We start from the raw sequence: 23,699 nt of genomic DNA, 5'->3' as shown, positions 1-23,699 counted from the left end.
TGCAGAGGAGGTGTCAGTGTAAGTAAAGAAGGAAGGAAATAATCCTGATTATACTCCTTACTGAAACTGTCTGGGCGTCCACAAGCCTTACGTGATCGCGCACACGCCCCCCCTCTGGTATGTTGTGTTTGTGGTTTTACCCTCTAATGCAAGTCAAAGTTCCCCTCAAGAGACAATAAAGGTCTGAACTCTGGACTGAATGTCCTTGTTAACTGAGTGTTCAGTTAATCCTTGATTTTGAACCACCAACCACACAGATCATTAACTTTCTTTTGCCACATTTTGACTCTGCTCGTTACAGCCATTCTAATATACTTATGTGCTTGAGTAATTTGACATTATCAGCTAGAAATCTAGAACATATCTACTTTGCAAGACCTAAAAATAAAAGATTTATATTAATGATTATATGATTTATCAAAATCATTTTCAAAGTGTACATTTCTCAGCGTTTAAATGAATAAAAGTCTTACAATTTTAGGTTATGAGGTTTTCACAGTGGAACTATTTAAATGGACATGTTTATTTGTGAAATGCTAAATATACAATAAGGGTAAATGCTGCTGGCTTTTAAAGTAACCCACATAGTATTGAAAGTCTTGAATATCAGGGTCATCATGTTGTCACAGTAGGTGTTACGTTTTAATCAGTGGATATGCAAGTCTGTAATGACAATCTCGGAAGTATGAAAGTGAGTATTGTATTCCAAAATGAGATAATTACATATTCTACTGATTACAAGCATCAGGAAGCTGCAGCAGACAAGGCAGCAGTTGAGGTCTGAGTTTGCCGAACATCTACACACAATTGCATTTCTATTCACAAGGCTGTCAGGAGAGGACTACACAATGGCTCCACTAAACAAAAGCTTATTAGTCCTCTCTCTTCTAGCAAACGTTAGGCTCAGTTGTGAGTCCGTCCCAGTCAGAAATAAGTATTTAGCTCCAGTACATGAGACCAATAAAGAGGAGTTGGCCTCCCATTGGGAGTGCTGTAAATTACCATGAGGATTCTGCTGGCTCCAAGCTGAACCCAGCCAATTTATCATCTTCTCAAACCCCCTAATTTAATGATGATGGAGGATATGCACTGTGTCAGCCTTGTTATTACACTGTATTTACTATAGAATGGAAGCATTAGAGTGAGTCTTACTCGTACTAGTTCATGATGCGGGGTGGGTTTTGTATGCCTGGGAGGGCGACTGCTGAATTACCTGCTGCTGATATTCACAAGAAAGGCTTTGACTCAGTTTTTGTTAAGACTGTAATCGCTGGAATCCTCTCGACACGCCAGACAGCAGCCGCACTCACTGTTCCAAAAACAGCAGCCATCTCTGCAGCTTGTACACACTTTGTGCCCCGGAACGGTGTCTCTTTCCTCCTGGGACTTATCAGGCAGACTTTGTTGTTAATTGTTACTGTCCCTGTGGAGCTCCCACATCTTTCTACAAAAAATGAGAACAGCCAGAAGTTTGTCTTGGAAAAAAAAGTGTGCTTAAAAATCTCTGAATGAAAATGTGCAGCAGGTCAATAGGATAGTGGTTTGAAAGGCAGTGTTGGATGTGAAATGTTTGGATAATAGTGCCGATAAAATACCAGAGCTGTTGTACCAATACCAAGACAATACCATAAAAGAACTTTACGAGGTAAAGCTGTTTAAATGCTGATTTTAAATCAAATTTCTGATCAATGAATTAGCAAAGAAATAAGACACATCTGACCAGACATTTGATGACAACTTTAAGTATCTGACTGTTTTTGATACTCAACACATTTTGGTTGATACCAAAAAACTATTGAAGATTGTTGCCTGTTACACTTACTGCATGTGTACATGCATTGTTTACATCTGCATTCTGCCTGATTAAATTGGATCTTGTAAAAATGCATAAAGTGTAATCACACAGAGGTCTGATAATTAAAAATATCCCCAGAAGTGGTCAGACTTGCATTTAATTGCAATAACATCAAAGTGTAAATGCTAGATGTCTCCACATGGATAGAAATAAACCGTTGTGTGCCAGCCCACCAGGAAGCAAACACCAAACAAACAGCAGACAGGGGGTCTCAAATACAACGATGCAAACAGATAATTGCAAAAACGGGATTGTCAGGATGGATGGAGTACACACCAGCTGGGGTATTTATTGTTGGGTTCAAAGCTATCTGGAGGAAGTCTTCTTGTGTACATACTGAAATCTGATTTCAGTATGTACACAGGAGATGTTTTATACATGTGAATGGAATCCAGCCATGCGCAATATAGATGCAAGGCACATCCCAGGTATAAAGAAGTCTGCAGTGAGACTGAAGGCTGATGTTTGTTCCTTGTTAGAAGACATTTTCAGACTCCCCAAACACCAAGACTCCTCTATGCTGCTGATGAGAAATGTATTCTGTCCGGCGCACAGCACATTATTAAAATGATTCTTTAGGGGCATTTTATGTCTTTATTGGGTAGTGAAGTGGAGAGATTGGAACCAGGGACTTTGTGGTTTATAGTCAGCATCTAATCCCCATACAGTACATTTTTAACCTGTTTCAAAATGTTCCTTCCTTCAATTGGAAAAAAAAGTCATTTGTAGTGGTGTAAAAGTAATTAGGGATATTTACAAGTAACCGGTACTCCACTTACGTACAGACTCATGAGGCACTTGTACTTTACATGAGTATTTCCATTTTATCCTACTTTATATTACTACTCAACTAGATTTCTGAAGTATATGGTGTTTTCATTCCGCTATATTTATATATTTCTGCTGTGGTTACTAAGTTACTCTGCATATTAAGGTTGTACAAACAAAATATATGATCAGTTTATAAAATATGACACATTGTGATTAAAATACCCAGTATAAAAAAAGCCGTTAAAATGAGCTCCACCTCGACCAGCTGCAACATAAAAATATTGCTTACATAGTAATGCACTGACAGGGACCATTCTTCATAATGAGTACTTTGACTTCTGATATTTTAAGTATGTAATGCTGCAATCACAATTATTGTTATCTATTAATCTGCCTCTTTTCTTCAATGAATAGGTATAATAGATAGTCTAGATATAATAGTCTGTAAAACATTAACAAGTGCTCAACACATCCTAGTGTCCAAAATAACTTCATCAATTGTGTCGTTTTGTCCGACCAACAGTCAAGATTCCCAAAATATTGAATTTATTATTCTGTAAGACCAAAAAAAGCAACATCGTAAAGCAATTGTTACGTTTCGGAACCTGGAACTATCAAATGTTTTACTGTTTTTTTGTTGAAAAATGACTTTTTTTTATTGATATAATGAATTGATTATGAAATATGTTGCAGATTAGTTGTCAGTGGACTAATCAGTAATCAACTAATCGTTGCAGCTTTACCACCCATAATTATGGACTTTTACATAAGTAGAACTTTGAATCCAGCAGTTTAACTTGATTGAGTTTTCTTATACTCTTACATTAGTAAATGATGCGAATACTTTCCCACCACTGGCCATTTGGAATCAATATATATTCTTTGCTTGTCTGGTACTATTTTAGAAAACATGAATATAGGAAAATCATTACCAGTATGTAACGTATCTCAGAGTTTCCCTGTAATGAAATGGTTGAGGTTGAGCAGCTGTTTCATGGATTTTTCCATCAACACCAAAACATTGTTGTTGGCCATTAACCTTTCTCTGTACAGTCCCTCCAGAAAAACGTGATTATGCGATCGCATAAGTCAATGCATAATCAGCCAAAGTCCGCATATTTACGCAGGGGCCGCATTTTTTCAAATACGCTGCACTTTTGCCGCATAAATTGCAGATTTCCGCGCAAAATATGCAGGGCTGGCATGATTTCATAATCCCCGCATTTTTGTTGCAAAAAGTCACACATATATCTTACCAGAAAGTTGAAAAATGTTGCGTTTACTTCACACAAGAGCAGTCGTTTTCCCCTGTTGCCATGGGAACGTTATTAAGTGACGTAATTTCGCGACGTGAACATCATCGAAAAGCTGCAAACCCCGCGATGAAGCCACGATGAAACTGCAGTTTTTGCAAGTTCCTGCAACTTCATCGCATAAAATTGCATAAATATCCCGCATATTCCATCGCATTTTTTAAGAAAATGTGCTGCATAATCAAGGATTTTTGCCCGCAACAATCACAAAAAAACTCATTGATTGATAAAGAGAGATGAGTAGTGTGTATCTGCACATGCTTCAAACGCCATCCCTTTTATTAAGCAGAGGCAGAATAGCTGTAGTTCCACCATTGCAGTTGTAGCAGACACCTGACCTGTGGCCTGCAGGCTCCGCCTCTCTCCTCTGTCATCAGGGCTTTGATCTGCCTACTGTCTGTGTTAGCACAAAGCCATATTTAGCTCAGTGTAATCAGTGTGGTGAGAGCCCGCATGCCCGCTACTCAGGATACCTGCCTACCTAGTATAAACACACCTGCTCTTTCTGATGGACCTAAAATGAATTTAATGTGCACCTGAAGGAGTCTGCTCGCAACCGTCGTCATCAAATAGACTGAGGGTAAGGTTTCCATCGATGCTTTCATGTGCCGCTTTAAAAGTTTCTCTGTAGTTTCAGGTGACAGAAAAAAATGAAATAATCAACAAGCAGCTCTTAGGTTGTAGGTGGTGATGTCAACAAAACAAGAGTATCATATGTAGGAAGTTGATTCTAAAGGTTTTTGTTTTGGTAATATTCCCCAGGGCAAAGTTTGACTGTGATGCACCTACAGTGCCGAGCAACGTCTGCCTCCTGATAACGCGTAATGCTTTTGATAACGTGTGACCTAAGAGTCTGCTGTTAAATGAAGTTATAATTGGCCTGCTTATGGGAAATGATCTTTCTGCACATACATCTCCTTGAAAGCCAGTTTGTTAAATCTATGCATTCATGCCTACTTCTCTATATAAAACTACTGGTTAGGTCATTATAAAATACCTGATATATTTCTGAAAGGGCGGGATATGGAGGCTCCACTCATTTCAATTTCAAATAATTTCAATAACAAAATTTGATTTTCATTCAGTTTATTATACAAAAGTTCCTCCATATAGACAAAAAGATAATCCACTTCCTTTATAATCAAAGCTTTCTCATTGAGACACCGGCGCTTTAATATTGAGTCTGTTCCACTTTGGTCACAGTTTTTTAAGGAAGTCTGTTCTCTGATTTCTTCTCTATGTTAACTGAATTTTTGGTCACATGGTGTATGTTGTGCATTCCAAAGCTGCGATTGGTCGCACGTAACGGACATGCTTGGTATAAGATATCTGACCTGAATGTAGACATTTAAATGTGTCAAATTTTGTGAAAATGTAAAATCACAATCTGATGATTCATTGTGATGAAATTCATGATTCTAACTTTTAATGGAGTACTTCATTAAATAGGTATTGCTCGTCCATAAAGTTTGGGACTTGAGGGAAACAGATGAAAAGGTCAAAGAAGCAGAGGCTGACATATCCTGACTTTTAGTCCCTTATGACTAGTAAACCTTCATGTGTAATCGGTGAAGTTCCCCTTTAAAAAATATGGAGCGTGTGTCAGTAGTGCTTAAGTGATAAGACAGGATCTTCTATTTCATATTTTTGTGGTTTTGTGGTTGATGTTCTTAAACAACCAGCAGTACGTCTTAGAGATGGACTACTTAAGCACATATTTAGATCACAAGTATTAATTTCAGAAGTCCATCCTGTTATTCATTTCCTGTTTGAGAAATAGAACATTGCTGTGGGCTGAAATGCCTGTTACGTAAACAGGGAATCAGTAGGGGAAGTGAGCAACTCATGGACATCACTGGCATTCCAGTTCCCAGAACCATTGCAGTGGTTTTAGTTTCACACTTCTTTGGCCATTTTTGAAAATGTTTAAAGAAACAGAGAGTGGGTTGAGATGTGTCATCTGGTTGAAGTGTAACATGCTGGAAACACCCTAGAGAGGTCCCCATCGTATCACGGGGTAAACGCACACAAACACGTCCATATTTGTGGGCAATTTAGAGTTTCTGATTGACCAAACTTGGATGACTCAGCTTCACAGAGCTGAGAATTGAACCCTGAACCATTTTGCATTGAGGTGATAGTACTAACCAATGGACCATTTTGAGGTCTGTTAAAGCTTTGGAGATGTGCATGCTTTTATCGCACATGTTGGTTGGTTTGTTAATTGAAACCATGTAACCTAACGATACCCATCATCCATTACTGCAGTGGGGGTAATGCTAATCTGATCAGGCCTGTTGTGATCTGAGGTTTGCCTGGCTCAGGATTCTCCGGACTAAACCTCTTACCTCTCAAATGGGACGGCCACTTTCCTTTTCTCAAACTCTGATGTCTCCCTGTCTTTCTGTTTTCTTTGCTCCTCAGCCCCTATTTTCTCTTCTTTTCAACATCAGTTTATTTCACACACCACAGTTGAATGAGTAAGTGCAGTAAGTTGACGGTGAAGTGTCATATTGATCATTTTGAGAGATTTTGTACCAGTGTCTCCTTCTGTAAATAAGTTGAAATCCACATTGCTCACCGAGCTATCACCCATCAGCATCCTGTGAGAAATTGTATTGCCAAGTGCAGCTGAATTCAAGTTACTGCTGAAATTGCCGTGTTGATTTTGCAACGTGTTGAACATTTACACACAGGCAAAGGTAGATAGCATATTATTGTTCTGGAGGTTTCTGGGCCATAGGCCTATTCAATTTTTCAGTGAAAGTGTTTCATCAGAAAGTCATGACTATCCCTCTAAATACTAGCCCAAGCCTGTTCTTTCTAAAGTGGTCACCAAGCCCGAAACGTAGCAGCAGCACTCTTATTTTTAATGCAAAAGTTGGACATTTTGGGAAATCTGTTTGTTTGCTTTCTTGCCGAGAGTTAGACAAGACGATTGATACTATCCATGCGTCTGTACACTATGAAGCTACCACCAGCATCCAGCTAGCTTAGCTTAGCGTAAAGACTAGAAACGGGTAAACAGCTACCCTGGCTCACTATTTAATGTGTCATATCTTCTTTATTTAAGTCTATACAAAATGCAAAGTGTAAAAAATGTTTTCCCCTTTTATACTAAGTTATATGTAGGCCTACTGGACTTTTTTTGGCTGGGACCGTTCATTTCCTAGAGTCTCTGGTTGCCTGGCAACAGGCCCTGGCCAAGAAATAGTTTGGCACAAACCCCCTGTAAATCTACAAAATTTTCTTTTTTACGTTTTGGTTTTGTCACGGATTTAACAAAGAAGATATAACAAAGTGAGCTTTTGAGAAGCTTTAAAAAAGCCAAGCTAGCTGTTCCCCCCCATGGTTGCAGTCTTTGTGCAAAATTAGCTCGCTAGTAGCTTTGTATTTTACATACACATGTGACAGAGATATCAATCTAACTCTCGTCAAAAAACGAATAGGCAGATTTCCCAAAATGTTGAACTATACCTTTTTATAAATATCTACAGAGCACCTCATGGCTTTACGGTGTGGAAAGAGAGGGGGAGGAGGTGGCATTAAACCTAGGTAGGAGCGTTGATCAAGGCCCAGGCCCTGATTACAGGCCGGCCCCCAGTATGCCTCACAATAAGATAATGCTATCTGGGCCCACAGGTATTTTGTTTCAGTGGAGAGGGTAATAACTGTCACCAAACACTGAGGAGACCTTTCATCCCCGGCCTTGTGTAGTCAGCCAGCGTTTGTGTGCAGTCTCTGCACAGAGGCAGCTTTTGTATGGCAGGGTGAGGTCACATCACCACGATGGCCTCATATCTGTCCATTGAGACAATAGCTAGGTTTGATTAAATCAAACTGCCGTGACTATCTAAATGGTAGTCAACATTGTGTGTGCAAGTTACTGTGGTGTCGTTGTTAAGGAGGTGACATAGCCCCGACTAAATTAGCCATTCCCCAGAAGAGCAGGGCTGATAGTGAACCGTAAAAAGAATCACACAAGGGTTCAGCACAGAGCAGACGCACTTTGCTCTCTCTGGGGTTTTGTGCTATAGGGGAGTGCAGTCGGTGTTGCAGTGGTAGGCCAGTCACTAGTGGTTAACCAGGGGAGAAAGCATGAGAGGTTAAACAAACGTCTGAGTTAAACATCAAACCCAACTGAGCCACACAGAGCCTTAATCCTCCCTCAGTGTGCCACATTTAAAGGCTTTGATTGCAAATGTTCTATTTAGGAAACTAGCTGCTGACAAAAATGTACTGGTGATTACCTCATGAATTTAAGTGATATGGTCGTCAAGAGTCCTAGAAGTCTTGTTTCATGAGTCAGACGCTGTTCATGTTTGGAATGGCACTTATATTTGGACAGAAAGGCAAACCAGCCTTTCTGTCCAAAAAAGGTATAGTTTCATTCAGTCTTTCAGCAAAAATGTAAAATTCAATTTGACATCCATCCCAAGCTCCAGCACTTCCAAATCCAATAAAAAGTGTTTGAGATGCAAAAGACGGGTTGATAATACAAGAATCAAAGGAAGTTAAGAGGAGTTAAGAATACACAGTTGGACCGTTCATATGTCTCTCACCAGGCTTAAACCAGCCTGAAAGCTCTCCCTGGCACTCTTTATCTGCCATTTGGTGGAGGTTTTATCCAAAGCTCCTTACTGTACCATGAGGCCTTACATCTACAGCAAGATTCCCAAGTGGGTGTTGAACCCCAAAACCTGGCAGTTTTAACAGCTGTTAGTGTTGTTGCTCACAATAGGAAAACAATTCCATGTGGATCTTATGTCAACACAAAGGTGCCTTAGGTGATGTTTCTTATGTTTGTCATCAGAGCTGCAGAGATGAATCGATTAGTTGTCAACTATTAAAACAATTGCCAACTGTTTTGATAAACAATGAATCGATTTGAGTCATTCTTTATGAGAAAAAAACAACTCCTGACTACTGACAGTAAACTCAATATCTTTAAGTTGCAGATAAAACAAGACATTTGAGGACGTCATCTTGAAACATGGATCAACATTTTTCATCATTTTCTGACATTTTATAGAACTAATCGAATAATCAAAAAATAATAGACACATTCATCGACAATAAAATAATCGTTAGTTGCAGCCCTATTTGTCATATGCATATGGAAAAAAATGGAAAAAAATAGACCAGAAAGAATAAGGTATCCAGGTCAGGTTGTCCTTTCATTGTCCTGTCTAGTTTTTACGCGACCTGTGTAGGTGAGGTACCAACTCAGTCCAGCCCCTCTCTGAGACATAAGTCCTGTCTCTGTTGTCATCATTGAGCCCTGGTGTTGGATGACACCTCAGGTCTATATTGGGCTTCTCTCCCTCTTTACAGGTGTTTCCATGTCCTTGACTGCAGCTCTCTATGCACAGCCTAATTTAAAAAAAAACTTCATGAAGAAGCAGCCTCAGGTAACTGTTGTCCCCATAACACGGATCTGCAGTGACATTCTTCAAGTTAATTAATGGCCAATGGGAGGTTTTTGAACCAGGAAGACTGCAGTATATAGCTTCCAGGCAATAAAACACTGATGCAAAGTTGTAGATTGCCTGTTATGTACGTTGAGTTCAAAGAAAGTGACCTGTTTTTATTTCAAGTAGCTGCACTGCACTCTGCACACTGTACTGTACAGCTTCCACTTTCTGCTCTTTTGGCACTATTTATCCAGGAAAGGTTTGATGAGCCCTGTGCTTTCTTTCAGCAGTAGATGTTAAAATTTAAACCTAGCAGTTGATCAGCACACTCACATTCTATGCATTGCTCAATGGCAGTTGTTGAGGTAAAGCGTTATCTAGAAGTGGGTAGTTTTTACTTCTCTAAGCTCCAGGCCGCTGACTCTGATTTCTGGGACAGATGTGATAGCTGGGTTGGTTGAAAATGCATGTTAACAAAATGTCATGTCAATTTCCAGGCAAATGCAGCAAGTACAATGAGACCCAGTGTTAAACATTAAACAACTTTACTTCCCAATATTGATGCCATTTTGTTTGTGTAGATAAGTAGGCAGCCAATGTACGTGTGATAATGACCCTGTAAATGACTAAAAGTGCAATGCTATGCTGCAAATGGGCACGTAGATCATGGTTGTAGGGCGGAGTTAGTTTAGCACCTTTGGATCATGTAGCCATACTGCTTTTATTTCCTGAAGTGTTTTGGTTTTGAAATACTTAATGGGCTCCTAGCAACTAAAGAAACCTGACCTGCACTTAGCACGTGTATTTGTTTTAGTAGTTTAAAGAGATGTGGCCTTTGGGCAGGAATATGTTTCTGCAGGAAGTCTCTGAGGGAGTGGTGCTGGCAGAAAAGGTTATGTTGATGCCATCGCGGGTCTTCAGTCACCTCTGATCTCTACCCACTGTTTACTGTTCTTACCATCAATTCATTGTTCGCTGGCGTGTTATAATGTGATCCCATCTATAGTAAATACTCTTTGATCTGGCAGATTTGGCAAACGTTTACCTTGTAAGATGATTACATGCCTTAGAAGGATGGTGCCAAAGAGGGGAAACACATAGTAGAGGTACAAACATGCATGCAAAACTATTTCCTAATTTGGATTACTAATTTGGATTAGTTTTGTTCCAAATATGTTTGTTTTTATTAAACCCTTGGCTCTCTTGAACAATGGAAACCTTGATGTATTTACAATTGTGAAAACTGAAAATCACCATCTTAAAGGTTCCCCGGGGACTTTTTGACCCATATTAGTGCTATGGAGCTGTTTTTGGGTAGGTCCCTCTTTGTTTAGCTTCTAGCATTAGGATACACAACACGTGCGTGATGCAATACACATTCCTTCCAATGGTTTCACATCTTTTTCCCACTGATCTACAGGTGCCCGTAACATGCCAAGATATGCAGTGATGTGCCAGCAAGGACAGTATGTAAACAAATACTTTTGTTGAGAAATACTAAATGTGAAGAAAACTTTTGTTTGTTTACAAGAAAACTTCACAGGCGCCTTTAAGTTTTTTTACAATCAGGTCTGTCATAAAGGCACCTCATTCAAATAACTGGAGTCAGTGAAGCTGTTCATGTGGCTTATATTGGACCCAGAGTGGTGTTTACCTGACTGTGACATTCACATCGGATGCCCCTCTATCCAGGGAGGATTATTAAATCATGTGTGATGGCAAGCTGGTGAGTCTCACCGAGAACAAGGCTCTCTCACCCCAAGACAGACCTTTTCACAGACAAAAAGCAACCCATTTACAGACAGAGCTGCAGGTAAAATGTCAAATTTTAGGTTATACACCGAAGTCTTAGTCTGCACTTTGTATGTGGTTGTGTTGTTGAATCCTCAGCTGTTGATTGGGGTGTAGTCTGATTAATGAGATGAGAAGCTAATCCTGTTCAACCTCCAATTCGCGCTGCAGTCACATCTCAACCCTGACTCAGCGTATTACCACTCTTATCCCAGCATTGAGGGGCTTTTGTGTCTTGATTTATGGGTTCATTTTTGTCGGCAGTGCACTTCAATGTGGCTGCTTCTTTGTGGCCTTCCTGCTGCAGAGGAATAAAATTCAGTTTTAACAGCATTTCAAAGGCAGGTTCTGCCATAATAGAAACTCTTAAGGAGCCCTGCTGAAGGCTGGCTGCACCCACTGTTTTAGGTGGAGTTAATGGGTTGTGTAATCTCTATAAGCAGGTGTCGGGTGGCCGTAGGGTGAGTTTAGGGGATGCCATTTCTCAAGGCTCTTGTGTTACCAGAGAAGGAAACAGAGTTTGGTCTTTTCCTGAATTACATGGACAGGTTTTTATTTACTTTTATCTTTATTTTTTTTTATTTTAAGAAGAATGCACTGTAAAGAATGTGAAGAACAGTGTAATTGTAGGATTTTGTGTTTTTCCCATCACTTGAGAAAAATACAGTTAGAAAGGTTGGTTTATAATTTTTTTCTTTTACCTTTATTTTACCAGGAATATTCCCATTAAGATTGAGAGTCTCTTTTACAAGGGAGTCCTGGCCAAAACAGCAGCATAAAAAGTTTAAACATAAAAACATAAAAACAAAAAAACGACGGACTTAAAACAAACAGCATATGACATTAAACAATCCGTGATCAGAGTTCAGTAACAGGACGTGTGCATTCAGTGGTCAGAAAGTCCTTAATCTTGTTTTTAAAATCGCCCATGCTAATAAAATAATCTAGTTTAAGGTGACTTTGTAGCTCACACCAAGATGATGGAGCACAAACTTTAAAATCACTTTCACCAAACACAGTCCGGGTTCGAGGAATGACGGACATAATATGTCCGTGTGACCGAAGGTTGCAGCTACCAATAGTTGTAGGTGTCTTCTCTATCTTCTCCAGGTTTACCATTATAGCAGACATTAACTGACATGTACACTGTAACTTGACCTACTGTATAAGGGTCCAGGTATTATCCACAGCACCAACATATCTTGTTGCAGTAAATTGCCTGGAACTTACTGTGTACTTCTGAGAAAATACTGAAGCTTTTTGTGACACAGAAATCAGTGTATTAAGTCTTGTCATTTCTGTACTTTCCAGGAGTTGTATTCAGAAATAGCTGTTTTAGAACTCCCCCGTGTACTTTCTGAATGATTGCTGGCTGACTGTTGTAGTGATGAACACAGAGGATCAACAGCCAAGTCTGCTGCACCACACAGCTTGTAGCCGTTTTTAGCTCATTGTTTTACTTTGGTTTGATTTATTGTTTGGTTGAATCCCACCTCTCTGATCAACCCCTCATATAAAATTGTTGGCCGACATTTTTGGAGTTTGTGGAGACCAAACAACTGCTATAAGGTAACTGAACATTGGACGTACATTCATCAGGTGGCCAGAAACTCGGCTCAAAGCAATTATTTGTCAACATGGTGGCTTTAACTACTTTATTAGCCACATTAGCTTATTGGCAGGGGTGCATCTACCTGGGGGGCATAGGGTGGCAGCTGCCACCCCTAACAAGCAATCATCTAATAATATATGATGTATACGTGTGTATGTGTAAGTAAAAAAAAAAAAAAAAAAATATATATATATATATATATATATATATATATATATATATATATATATATATATATATATATATATATATATGAAAAGTTGTGGCTGGTCGGAAATTTACAAGAGCAAAACTTTGATATCCGAGTGCAAGTGACTGCCATAAGAGATGACGCTCCCAGCCGTTAGACTGCAGCTCCGTTTTCTCCCGGTCCCGTTCCAAGGCTTTGGTCTGGTTTTTAGGCTGCAGATAGGGATGATTAAAGGTGAACCTAACTTTTAGTCTCTAATTTTTTAAGTTGTGTCCTTGTCCTTTCATTGGCTTTAGTTTTGGAACATCCAAAACCATTAAAACATAGAAAATGATTTTGTGTATATAGGCTTAATGTATCTATAGAAAATGTGTGCTAGATGAAGCTGAAAATGTAAATGTAATACTTTTAAATAGACACATTAAACACCAAAATAGCTTTTTCTTAAAGACAAAAGATTCTTCGATGCAGGTGCAAATTTACCACTGACTGGGAAAATCAGAGTATCACTAGGGCTTTCCCCTCCCTTAACAACAGCGAAGGAGTGACCATTGCAGTGGCAGACTGAGCTGTTGTGTTCAGCTGCCAGGTGTGAATGTGCAGAGAATGTAAAGCAGGGTGGAGCTGTGCTTTCTTGGGTAATTAAATGTTATCAACTCTGTCCTCAACAATGCAAAAAAAAAAAGGGTTGGGCTAGCTGGTGGTCAATAAGATGTCACGTAAAATGAAATGTCAGCAACAGTGATGTCGATCTGGCCTGTTGAAGCACCTAAACCAGCTCATGTACTGCGGAGTAGTCATAGAGAGCGCACCAGCAGATGACAAATGGCCAAACTATCCATAAATAAAAGAACCAGTGAGCTCGTTGGGGACGTTATGTGAGAGTCTTATCAGTCAAAGTCGTGCATGTTGTGAAGAAGCTGGTCCCTGGCCCAGTGCACTTAAGGCAAGAGGATTAGCCTCCAGAGTATTATTAGAGCTACTGATTATCCCCTTACCTGATGCACCTAATTCTAGCTCAAGCCTATTTATTTAGCAGAAAAGAAGAAAAATGTTTGGATTGGGTGCAGAAAGTGAATTGGTCTTGCCGCGCTTCAGCGCTCTGTCGAGTCCAACATTGACTCTTTTGGTGTTTTGTGCTGAACTCATTAGGTCCTGGCCTTTTGTCGCCTCCTCCCCCGTTGTGGGGTTCATGTGATTAATGCACTGCTGACCACTGAGGCCAGCAGCAAGGACTTGTTTTAGTGCCAGCAAACGGCAGGCAAAAGAAAATTCTCTCTCCAAATAACTGAGGAGAATACAGGCTCTCAAAGCCGACCAGTCCCTTGACTCATTGACTGCAAGCAAGCCAATATCTCTCAAGAAAGTTAAACGAAAAGGTTTCTGATCCATTCGTTCTGAAGTCTATAGCTGTGAAATGTTCTTTGGATGTAATTACACACCCACCGCTTCTGACCTTGTGCCCAGAAAACGGCTTTGAGGCCTGCGTCCCAGACTGGGAGTAGGGAATCAAACGTGAACATGAGCCGGTAAATCCTGCTAACTGATCTTCCCGGCATAAACCCATATAGAAGAAGCAAAGTAGTGTGTTGTGCTGAACTTATTTTTTTTTGTTTGCTTGGTGAAAAACTAATGGGTGATTGGAGGAGACAGGAGCATACTAATAGTTTGTCATCATTGCTGCGGCTGTCTTTGAATAAACAAGCACAAATAGAGACTTGGCAGTTTTGGTTGGATGATGAGTGTGTGTGTGTTCCGGCGTGTTATTCATTGTGGGTCTGTTCTATACTCATGCACTGTTAACCTCCCACAGAGTGTTGGGACTACTGCCAGGGTCAAGCTTAACTGTCACCTTGTCAGCTGCAATGTTCTGATGCTGCTAGAGCTGATCTACATGCATTTCGTGAGAGAAATACCAAATGAATGCTAATATGCTTCATGTCTGCTGCTAAATAAGCATCAAACACACTTTATTAAGTACTATTATTTGACAGCTTGTTGCACTGCCCCAAAACATGTTTTTTTATATATATATATATATATATAGATATATAGATAGTATTAACATACCGGAAAGCTATAACCTCTGATTTGTTCTTGTCTTTACAGTGTCCAGGGACATGAAACTCAATCCACAGCAAGCTCCACTGTATGTAAGTATCCCTATTCATACTCAAGCTGACATAGAAGCTATTTCTCCAGTTGGCTTGGGTGATGTCTATTGAATTGGCATTTGAAGATGTCCACAGTGAAACATCACGATGGGCGATGACATCATTGTCTGGGGCAGCTGTAATGCTTGACTGACACTCGGACTGCGGACGCGGGCTGCGCAAGTCATCCAAACTGAAACTGAAATCATATGGGCACAAAACCCGCCACAGGAGCTATATCCACCACCACTAAGAATAAAAAGGATGCCTTATCAATCGTGACGTTCTTTTGCCAGAAATGAGTGTGTTCCATAGACTGCAGAAATAAGTGGGTTCGTAATTGTACCAGTATTTCTCTCTCTCTCACTCTCTCTTTCACAATTACAACTATCCAAACTAGGGCTGAACGATTTTTGAAAATAACAGTGTATTTTTTTACGGTGCACAGAGAGGAGCTGCCTCCAGCCCCTCCCCCTCGTGAAGTTGCGTGCCGTGTGCATGACACCGAACGTTGCACTTGCTCAGAGAGGCTATCGTTACGTTAGCTAGTTGCTGGTGTTCTTGCCGTGGGATTAACTGTACTAATAAAACTGTTGAAACACCGCGGCCACGCTGCTGTGAAAGCTCCCCGAACGTCATTAATCAGAGTCTGGTTGTTACCCCTCTCAGTGGCAGCTCCTCCACTCATATCTTTATAACGGAGCTAACCGGAGCTAACCGCTAATCAGAGCTAATGGTTGCCAACCGAGCCTTCAGTTCTGCGTGTCTGTATCCATTAACTGCATGTATGGACTCGAGCCTGAATAAAACCCTTCATTTTATTAAAATGGCTGTAAAAGTTTTAAACTACAACTCAGAGTTGTTTGAATGACAGAAATCTGCTCAAGGTACAGCGTAGCGTTAGCGTGCTAAGTTATGCTTTTTCTGCAGAGTGCAGACTGATTAGCTCTTGCGAGTCATGTGACAAAATCGCAGCCTTTGCGATTAGGAAATCGCGTTTTAACATATCGCGATATTATCGCAAATGCAATTAATCGTTCAGCCCTAATCCAAACTGATACTTTTGGGAAAATAGTGACAGCCTGAGTGACCACCTGCAGTTGCTCTCGCACAATCAATCTGTGTATCGTTGATAACTCTGAATTGTTACTTTTTAAGCACACAATAAATGCCATTAGCGCAACCGCAAACCAGCGCTGCATTGTTGGTGTGGCTAGGAGGGGGCATCACGATGTCCCTCGTAACATCACACCGATGGACGATGACATCATCCATCGCACCAACCCTATTCTCCAGTGCACGCAGTTTGTCTCTTAATTCCACCCATACAGGTGTTTTCACTTTGCCTGCCTCGACGTCTCCTCAGGACTGTGTACTGTAGGTGTGTGCAGGCGGTGGCTGTAGGTTCGTTTGTTGCACCTGTTGGGGCGAGACAAGTTACACCTTTATCGTCCTTATTAGTACTGTATATGGAGTTAGACCTCATGCAATTCCTGGAATAGCTCTGCCTGACTTCAACCTAAGAACAGGTCTAATTGACTGGAATAACTGAACAAGTGTGTGAGTGTGCAGGGCGGGATAGTAGAGAATCAGACTGCATGCTAAACAAGTGGCTATTTAATGTTTGCTGACTAGCACACATTTATAACCGTTTCCCTCTGCTTATGGCCCTTTATTTTATATTTAGTGATCATGTTTTACATGTTATCAGTTAAATAATATAGGAACTACTTGGTGGAATGGTGGTATTGAAAAATAGACCCAGATAATGTTTCAGGAAATGACTAACATGACAACATGAAAGTGTTCTTCTTAACACAGGTAACACACAGGTAATTACAGCAAAGAGCTTTGTATTAAGAGGACTCATGACCTCTTGATTGCTGGATGTTCTTGTTAATTGTGAGCTTAAATGTTTTATTTATGCAGACTGCCTGTGTGTGTGAAAGAACATTCTGTACTGCAAAGTTGCTTTTGTCCAGGAACCAGTGTTAACTCGTCTATAGGTTGTCTGACAAAGAAGTAAAAGGTCTTCACCCTGCAGTAACAAGGTTCTTAGGCAGTTTATTTCCTAAATAACTAAGCAACAGGAGAAACTTTGTGGATGAGTTTCTCAAGCTTCAACCACATTTCCATGCTTCTTTTTTAATAAGAACATTGAGTTTAGGGTCAGATGTGCAGCTGATTCTAATTTTTCAAAGCTAGGTTTTTTTTTTATTTTATTTTTTTGGTTTTCAACATTTTTGATTTACCATCTACCATCTGTATCCATGCATGTTGTAACCACTTACCTGGATCTAGGATGCAAGCATGTTATCTTTGATATCCTTTGCAAACTTTCCCTAAGTGTTGAGGATCTCCAACCTACCAGATGAGGTAGTTCAGGTGGATGAGGCGCAGCTTGTTCCTGAAGTCCTCTAAAGGCGCTGACGCACCAACCCGATTATCGGCCGTCGGACAGTCTGCACGCGCAGAACATGCGCTCAAGTCGGCATCGCTTCGGTGTGTTCTGAGGCTCTTTTTTGACCAACTCGGGGAGGCAGTCAGTCCGACTGCCTTTTCTACCGAAGGTCGGCCGTTGGGTTGGTGTGTCAGAGCCTTAAGATTGCTGACTTACCCACTGTGTCATGCAGAATGTGGCAACCGATCTGCAGAGGTTATCTCAGCAGCTTTAAATCTCCCATCTTATTCTTTGTCGCTACTCAAAGCTTGTTACTATAGATGAGGGTTAATTTATAAACTGAAAGCTTTGCTTTGTAGCTCATATTCCTGGTTATCAAACAGTGCAGCTTTTTGCACCCGGTGCCCCTTAGAAGCGGTCAATCGGCCATGTGCCACTCTTTTCCCCAGGAATACACCATAGCTGAATAATAATGTTAGATTATAAACAGTCTGGCTTTGTCAATCAAATTCTTTGAGGTTTTAAATTAGTCTTAAATACACTTCATGTAGCAATAAAATGATCCTAAAACGTTTGCCATCATGGCACCAGCATTATTTGACACATGAGGGGTGTGTGTGTGAGTGGGAGACATTTCTGAGTTCTTGTCTGAGTGGTTGCACAGGTTCCCTATCACTAGCAGGTGAGGTAGGCACACAGGAAATGAGATAAGTCAGAGATGTGTGCGTTTGTGTGTGGGTCTCTAAAGGCTGGAGTGGCTCACACATTAACGACCCAGACAACCTTATCTGTGATTTACAGTCCGACTCTTCAGTGGAACCAGGCGGGCAGTCAGGCCTCATTAGACATCAGGTCTTAGACACTTATCACAGCAATTCTCAGCTAGATAGGGGTTAAGTAGTCAGCCTGTAATCGTACCTCCTAAAAATACTCTGCCATCCAGTTTGATTGAACCAACTGTAAAAACACCAACTGTAAAAACAGCCAGAAATAAGGAAGTCAAGACCTGTGTTCTTGCAAATTTTTTATTTGGCCAAATAATGACTTTTAATGAGGACGTGATGGGTAAAGAAATGAGTTTGTTTCAGAGAGCAATTAGAGGGAGTAGAAAGGGTCATATGATTTGTTGGGCAGAGGATGACTTGCAGAAGATAAGTTCTCTTTCAATAACAGAGAGCCAGTCCTTGCTGCTGGTCTGACTGTGAGTAAACATGCTATTTACATTCTTGGCATTTAGCAGACCGTGTTTTCCAGAGTGGGTTACAATTAGATGAGCAGGTAGAGGTTAAGTCTCTAACACAGGGCACATGACTGTGGACACAAAAGCAGTTGTGGTGATGGATCCTGTGACTTCTCTGCTATTTGATGGTCTGAAGCTGCACTGAAAGAGGGATGGAGGATGCTCTAGATGTCAGCAGCCTTTGTAAAATTGGAGGATGTGTGTAGCTTGATTAGTAAATGCTCTGTCAGTTCTGATTTAATGGGTGTCTGTCTCCCAAAACTTGCAGACGAGCTAGTAGGATTCCAATAATTATCTTCTAAATTGTCAAGTGGGAACAAAAGCAACGTTTGCAATGTTTCTGGGTTGCAATATTCCCACTGTGATACATCAACCAATGTGCAAGACACTTAACCCCTAGTTTCTCCAGAGGCGTGCGACCTCTGATATATATAGCAACTGTAAGTCGCTTCGGATAAAAGCGTTGGTTAAATGACATGTAATGTAATGTAATCTTCTGTTTTTTGAATGCCAGCAGGGATGAATCAGGCAAATGCAACCATAAACCTTTTAGCTTTTCATCACCCCAGCTCTTTACGGAACATGAAATGTGACGTCTTGTCCATAGTATGTTTTTTTATTATAGCAGTTTCAGTGCAGCAGGACTGAGTGAAAGCTAGGAAGGTAGATCTAAGGTAAAACAGTAATTAATGATGAGAGAAAATGTAAGCGGTGCCATATGATGTCTTGACAATTAGTGTGGGTGCAAAAGTGGAGCAAACTTCCACATTGTGCTGCCTATAGTCAGAAATCCAGCCAGGGAATAAACATGAATTTAAACTGCATAGAAAATTCATCATTGGTGAGAATTTAACAACAGTATGCATGAATGCCTCAAAATCAAATAATGCCTTACCTGGAGAGTTGGACCCAGTACAGTTGCAGGATTTGAGGAAAAGGCTACTCTCACACATGCATATTAAGGAAGAGGGGGCTGGGTTCATAGCCTCCAGCTGTTCTTTTGATGTCGCTTAATAGTTGCCTGTTCCCCGCTGAAGCGCCATGATTAGCAGGTCAATACCCCAGCAGGTCACTTTGTTAAGTACTTATTACCAGCAGAGAGCGCAGTCATACAATGGGGCTGAAAGACATCCATGTGTGCATGTCACACAGCTTTAAAACCAGAAGAAAAATGTTCTATTTAGCATTTTAGTTATTGTTATTATTAGACTTATTGTCACTAGCTTTACTTTCCGTTTGTGTGTGTGCTTGTTTGTATGCTTTACAAAGGTCACTGTGTGCAGCTGTTTCCTGCAGACCCCAGCAGATGTTTCACATCTGTTTCTCCACCCCCTGCCAACACATTTGCCTCCAAAACGACTGATGATCATATTTTTATTTGTATTTTTTATATTTAGTTGATATTCTATTCTGCTCTCTACTCTCACACTTTTTATTCAGATAAGTTTGAATTCATAGATAGCAGATTGATTACAAGCAAACATACCTGAGGAGGTTGAAAGTAACAGGAGGAGAGTGAAAACCTATTATGTACTGTAGACGTGATTTTACTCCAGTTAAAAAAATCAGAAGCTTTTGATGTTATTTATGATGGATGAATATTAATTTAGACAAAATGGGACACTGCTGTGGTGCCATCAAAAATCATTTTAGCAACTAATGTGCCAGATGCAGCAGGTTGATATTGTGATTAAGGTGATTTGCCACCAGCCTAGGAAAAGAAAGCAGTAGAAAAAACAATTACTCATTTGCTTTCCTTTTGTTCATAGTGAGAATGTGGAACTTATTTTCCCATAAACACGTTTTCATTTACACATGGAGTGCAAACTCACAAATCCACTGACGTACCAATGCGTTCAGTATCAGCAAACCCTAATTTCCAATCTGGGCTGGGGATAAGAGATGAATTTTTAATGGAGAGAATATGTCATGCCTGCTGGCTTCCACCCATCTACAACTCATTTATGCCAGTGCCCCTGTTCCGCTTGTTAAAGCGGAGACACTCTGTGCATAGCAAAGCCTGCATCCTTCATGCTGCAAGTCACTGTATTTAGTCCCAGCTCTCCAATGGTCACTGCAGACAGTTTCTCTTCCTGTGACCTCTGGGCTATATGGTCGCCTGTGAACACATTTCCCCCTCACATTACTCAGCAGCAGCAGTGGCTTGTCAAACAGAGACTTGCCAATCCCAATACTGCTGGTTAGCCTAACTGACAACCTGCTGATCCCCCCCCTCTATAGAACAAGGCCCTGAGGCTACAACTTTATAAGAGAAGGAGCACCTTTAACCCTGACTGTTAAGCTGTCCTCGACACCGGCCTAAACTGGCCACCAAATCAGGCTGTTCATGTTGGAATGGCCTGGTGAAAAGATTGCAACGCTGGTCAGATTAAGTGGGATGAAATGTCCCATTATCACCCCTCGATGTCAACAAGCTGCAGTCCCCCAGTGGAAAACAGCTCATTTTGAACAATATCCCTCTTTTTTGTTGCTTCTCCTCCTCCTCCTCAGTTTGTCCTCAGATGACACCACTCCATTGTCCACAACAATCCAGCTATAACATGGCCAATTGTCCCTTTAGAAAAAAGCAGACTGAACACATAACTGTAATTTGAAACTATTTGGACATTAGTAGGGCTGCCCCCTCTTAGTTGTTAGTCGACGAATCGGTCATTTTTGTCTTAGTCGACCAAGATTTCTTTTGTCGATTAGTAATTTTTGTTATGCTTTTTTCATGCTGAATGACTAATTTCCAAGAGTCTTATTAGCGGATATCTGATGCACACAAGATTTTAAGTGTTGCCATTGCATGATTCTTTGTGGAGGAACTCAGTTTTACAGATCTGTTAGTCGAGAAAATCATATGAATGTTAGTCGACTAAGAATTTCTTCAATCGAGGACAGCTCTTAACATTAGCAAGATACATGATATTATCTAATAAGCACAGTATAGCTGAGAAAAGAGGCACACATAATTTAATTTTAAGTTGTATTAGGTTTCTGCAAAGCCCGGTCCCCTTAGTAACTATTGTAACAAGACTACTAAGTGACTTGTTGCACAGCACTGCAGTTTACAATTAAAACGGTGGCAAATTTACCACTCCAAATTTTTGGTAAATCTTGTAACAATGTCTCCTTGATTTTAGATGACGATAGTTAAAAACAGCTGGCGACCATTGATTTTGCTGGCTGAAATGACGACTGTCGCTGACTTTTTGATCGTTTTGAAACGAGAGTCCTGTAAAAGGGGTCTTAAATATGCATCTGATTTCTACATGCTTGACATTGTGTTAACAGACTGTTAGTAAGGGTGTCACAATTTAGATTATGAATCGAAATCGACCGAAATTAAGTCACAATCTTGAATTTCGAATTCTTCCACTTCCAAATACTGCCACGCCCCCATGTCACATCCGGTCGGCTTGTCAAGCGGAAAAAACACACGTGTTGAAGTGCTGCGAGTCAACCTCCTGTAACTTAGCTACAGCCAGTCAAAAGATACCATGGCAACTGCAGACGCTGGAGACCCATCAACAGAACTTAAGCCCCCTCCTCTTTCACTGAAGTTGCCGGTGTGGAAGTATTTTGGATTTCCAGTGAGTTATGTTGATAACGTTCGCGTTGTCGACAAAAAAGCCACAGTTCTCAAGCTCTGATATGCGCGTGGACCATATTCTTCCACTGGCAGCACGACTAACCTGGCAAGGCATCTCCACACGCACCACAAAACATAGATTTATCTATTAAACCAACAACTGTAACACAAACTACAGTAACTGTGATTCGACGACAGACGCTGCTTTTTTTATTTTTTTGTATAAAGTTTTAAAAAAACGTCTTTTGCATGATAAAATTGTAAATAAGCTATACAGTCTATTTCTTAACTGCTAATTAACTTGTAAGTCCTAACTTTGAACCAGCAAGTTGTTTTAAGCTCCTCTTTTTTTCTGCTTGTGGAGAGCTACGTGACACATGAATCTATATCGAGGACTGGCGAGTTCAACCGGCCGTCCGAGAGGCAGACACACAGCTGACAACCTGCAGGTGGAGGCGGTGGGGACGGGCTCGGACATACACGCCGCGGGCTACTGGGGACTTGTGTCAGTCCCGCAAGCGGTTTCAGGAAAGTGGCTGCATGTGTCCGACAATGCACAGAACATCAACACCGGTACAAGCCTACAGCTGTCCGTGGACATGGAGTGAGGGAAGTGAGTCAGAGCCTCCCGGACGGTGAACTGAGACTCCGTTTCCTGCTTGTCGGTCAGCGGTTAATGAGAAACTAAAAGAGAAACTAGATGGCAGGTTATTTTGCTTAAGTTTCCAATTGACTGAAGATATAAGTTATTGTTGCATTATGTTGTTAATACATGTTTTAAATTTGACAATGTAGTGTGGTAGGCTACATTGTGAACAGATATATTGCATTAAAGTCTAGTCTAAAAATGGCATAGCAACCTCTGCTTTAAAAAAAATAAAAAATAAATATCGAGAATCAAATCGATCCGTGACCTTAGAATCGAAAATTTAATCGAATCGAGGATTTGGAGAATCGTGACACCCCTAACTGTTAGTCTAACAAAATACTATTTTGGGTAATGTTCGCCATTTATGCTGGAATGTAAAACCTCCCCAAATCCAATAAAAGCAGAACACCGCTGCTAGCGTTGCCTACACTTGGATAGCTTTCAGACCCGGCTTCCACACAGTGGGAAGATACTACATAATGCATGGAGGCTACTTGTCATGAACTGAGCTGTTTTTAATGTAACCTGTAATGTCACAAAATAATGCAGTGAGTTCATGATGTACTCCTTAGGCTAGGAAGTAAGACTCGCTTACTAACAGCAAGCTAGTCAGCTGGACATGCTCATGGTTGCCACTTATGTGAGACCAGACAAACACACTGTTTAATCCATCTAATTAGTGCAATTTTTCCACTTGTGTTTTTGGTGTTGCCAA

The 23,699-nt window shown here is 40.6% G+C and overlaps 1 protein-coding gene across 13 annotated transcripts in view; it reads left to right on the top strand.

Moving 5' to 3' along the window:
• Nucleotides 1-4,352: 4,352 nt before the first annotated feature.
• Nucleotides 4,353-23,699, top strand: part of LOC116057226 (A-kinase anchor protein 13) — a 106,636-nt gene continuing 87,289 nt past the window's right edge. For all 13 annotated transcript variants that reach the window (XM_035999136.1, XM_035999130.1, XM_035999131.1 and 10 more), the window contains exons 1-2: nucleotides 4,353-4,519; nucleotides 15,056-15,099. In XM_035999136.1, coding sequence (XP_035855029.1) covers nucleotides 15,067-15,099 — 33 coding nt within the window. In that variant the 5' untranslated portion in view covers nucleotides 4,353-4,519; nucleotides 15,056-15,066. The remainder of the gene's footprint in view (nucleotides 4,520-15,055; nucleotides 15,100-23,699) is intronic.

The sequence above is a fragment of the Sander lucioperca genome, chromosome 3 (assembly GCF_008315115.2).
Source record: "Sander lucioperca isolate FBNREF2018 chromosome 3, SLUC_FBN_1.2, whole genome shotgun sequence".
Taxonomy (NCBI): Eukaryota; Metazoa; Chordata; class Actinopteri; order Perciformes; family Percidae; genus Sander; species Sander lucioperca.
This window is presented reverse-complemented; position numbering and strand designations above follow the sequence as displayed.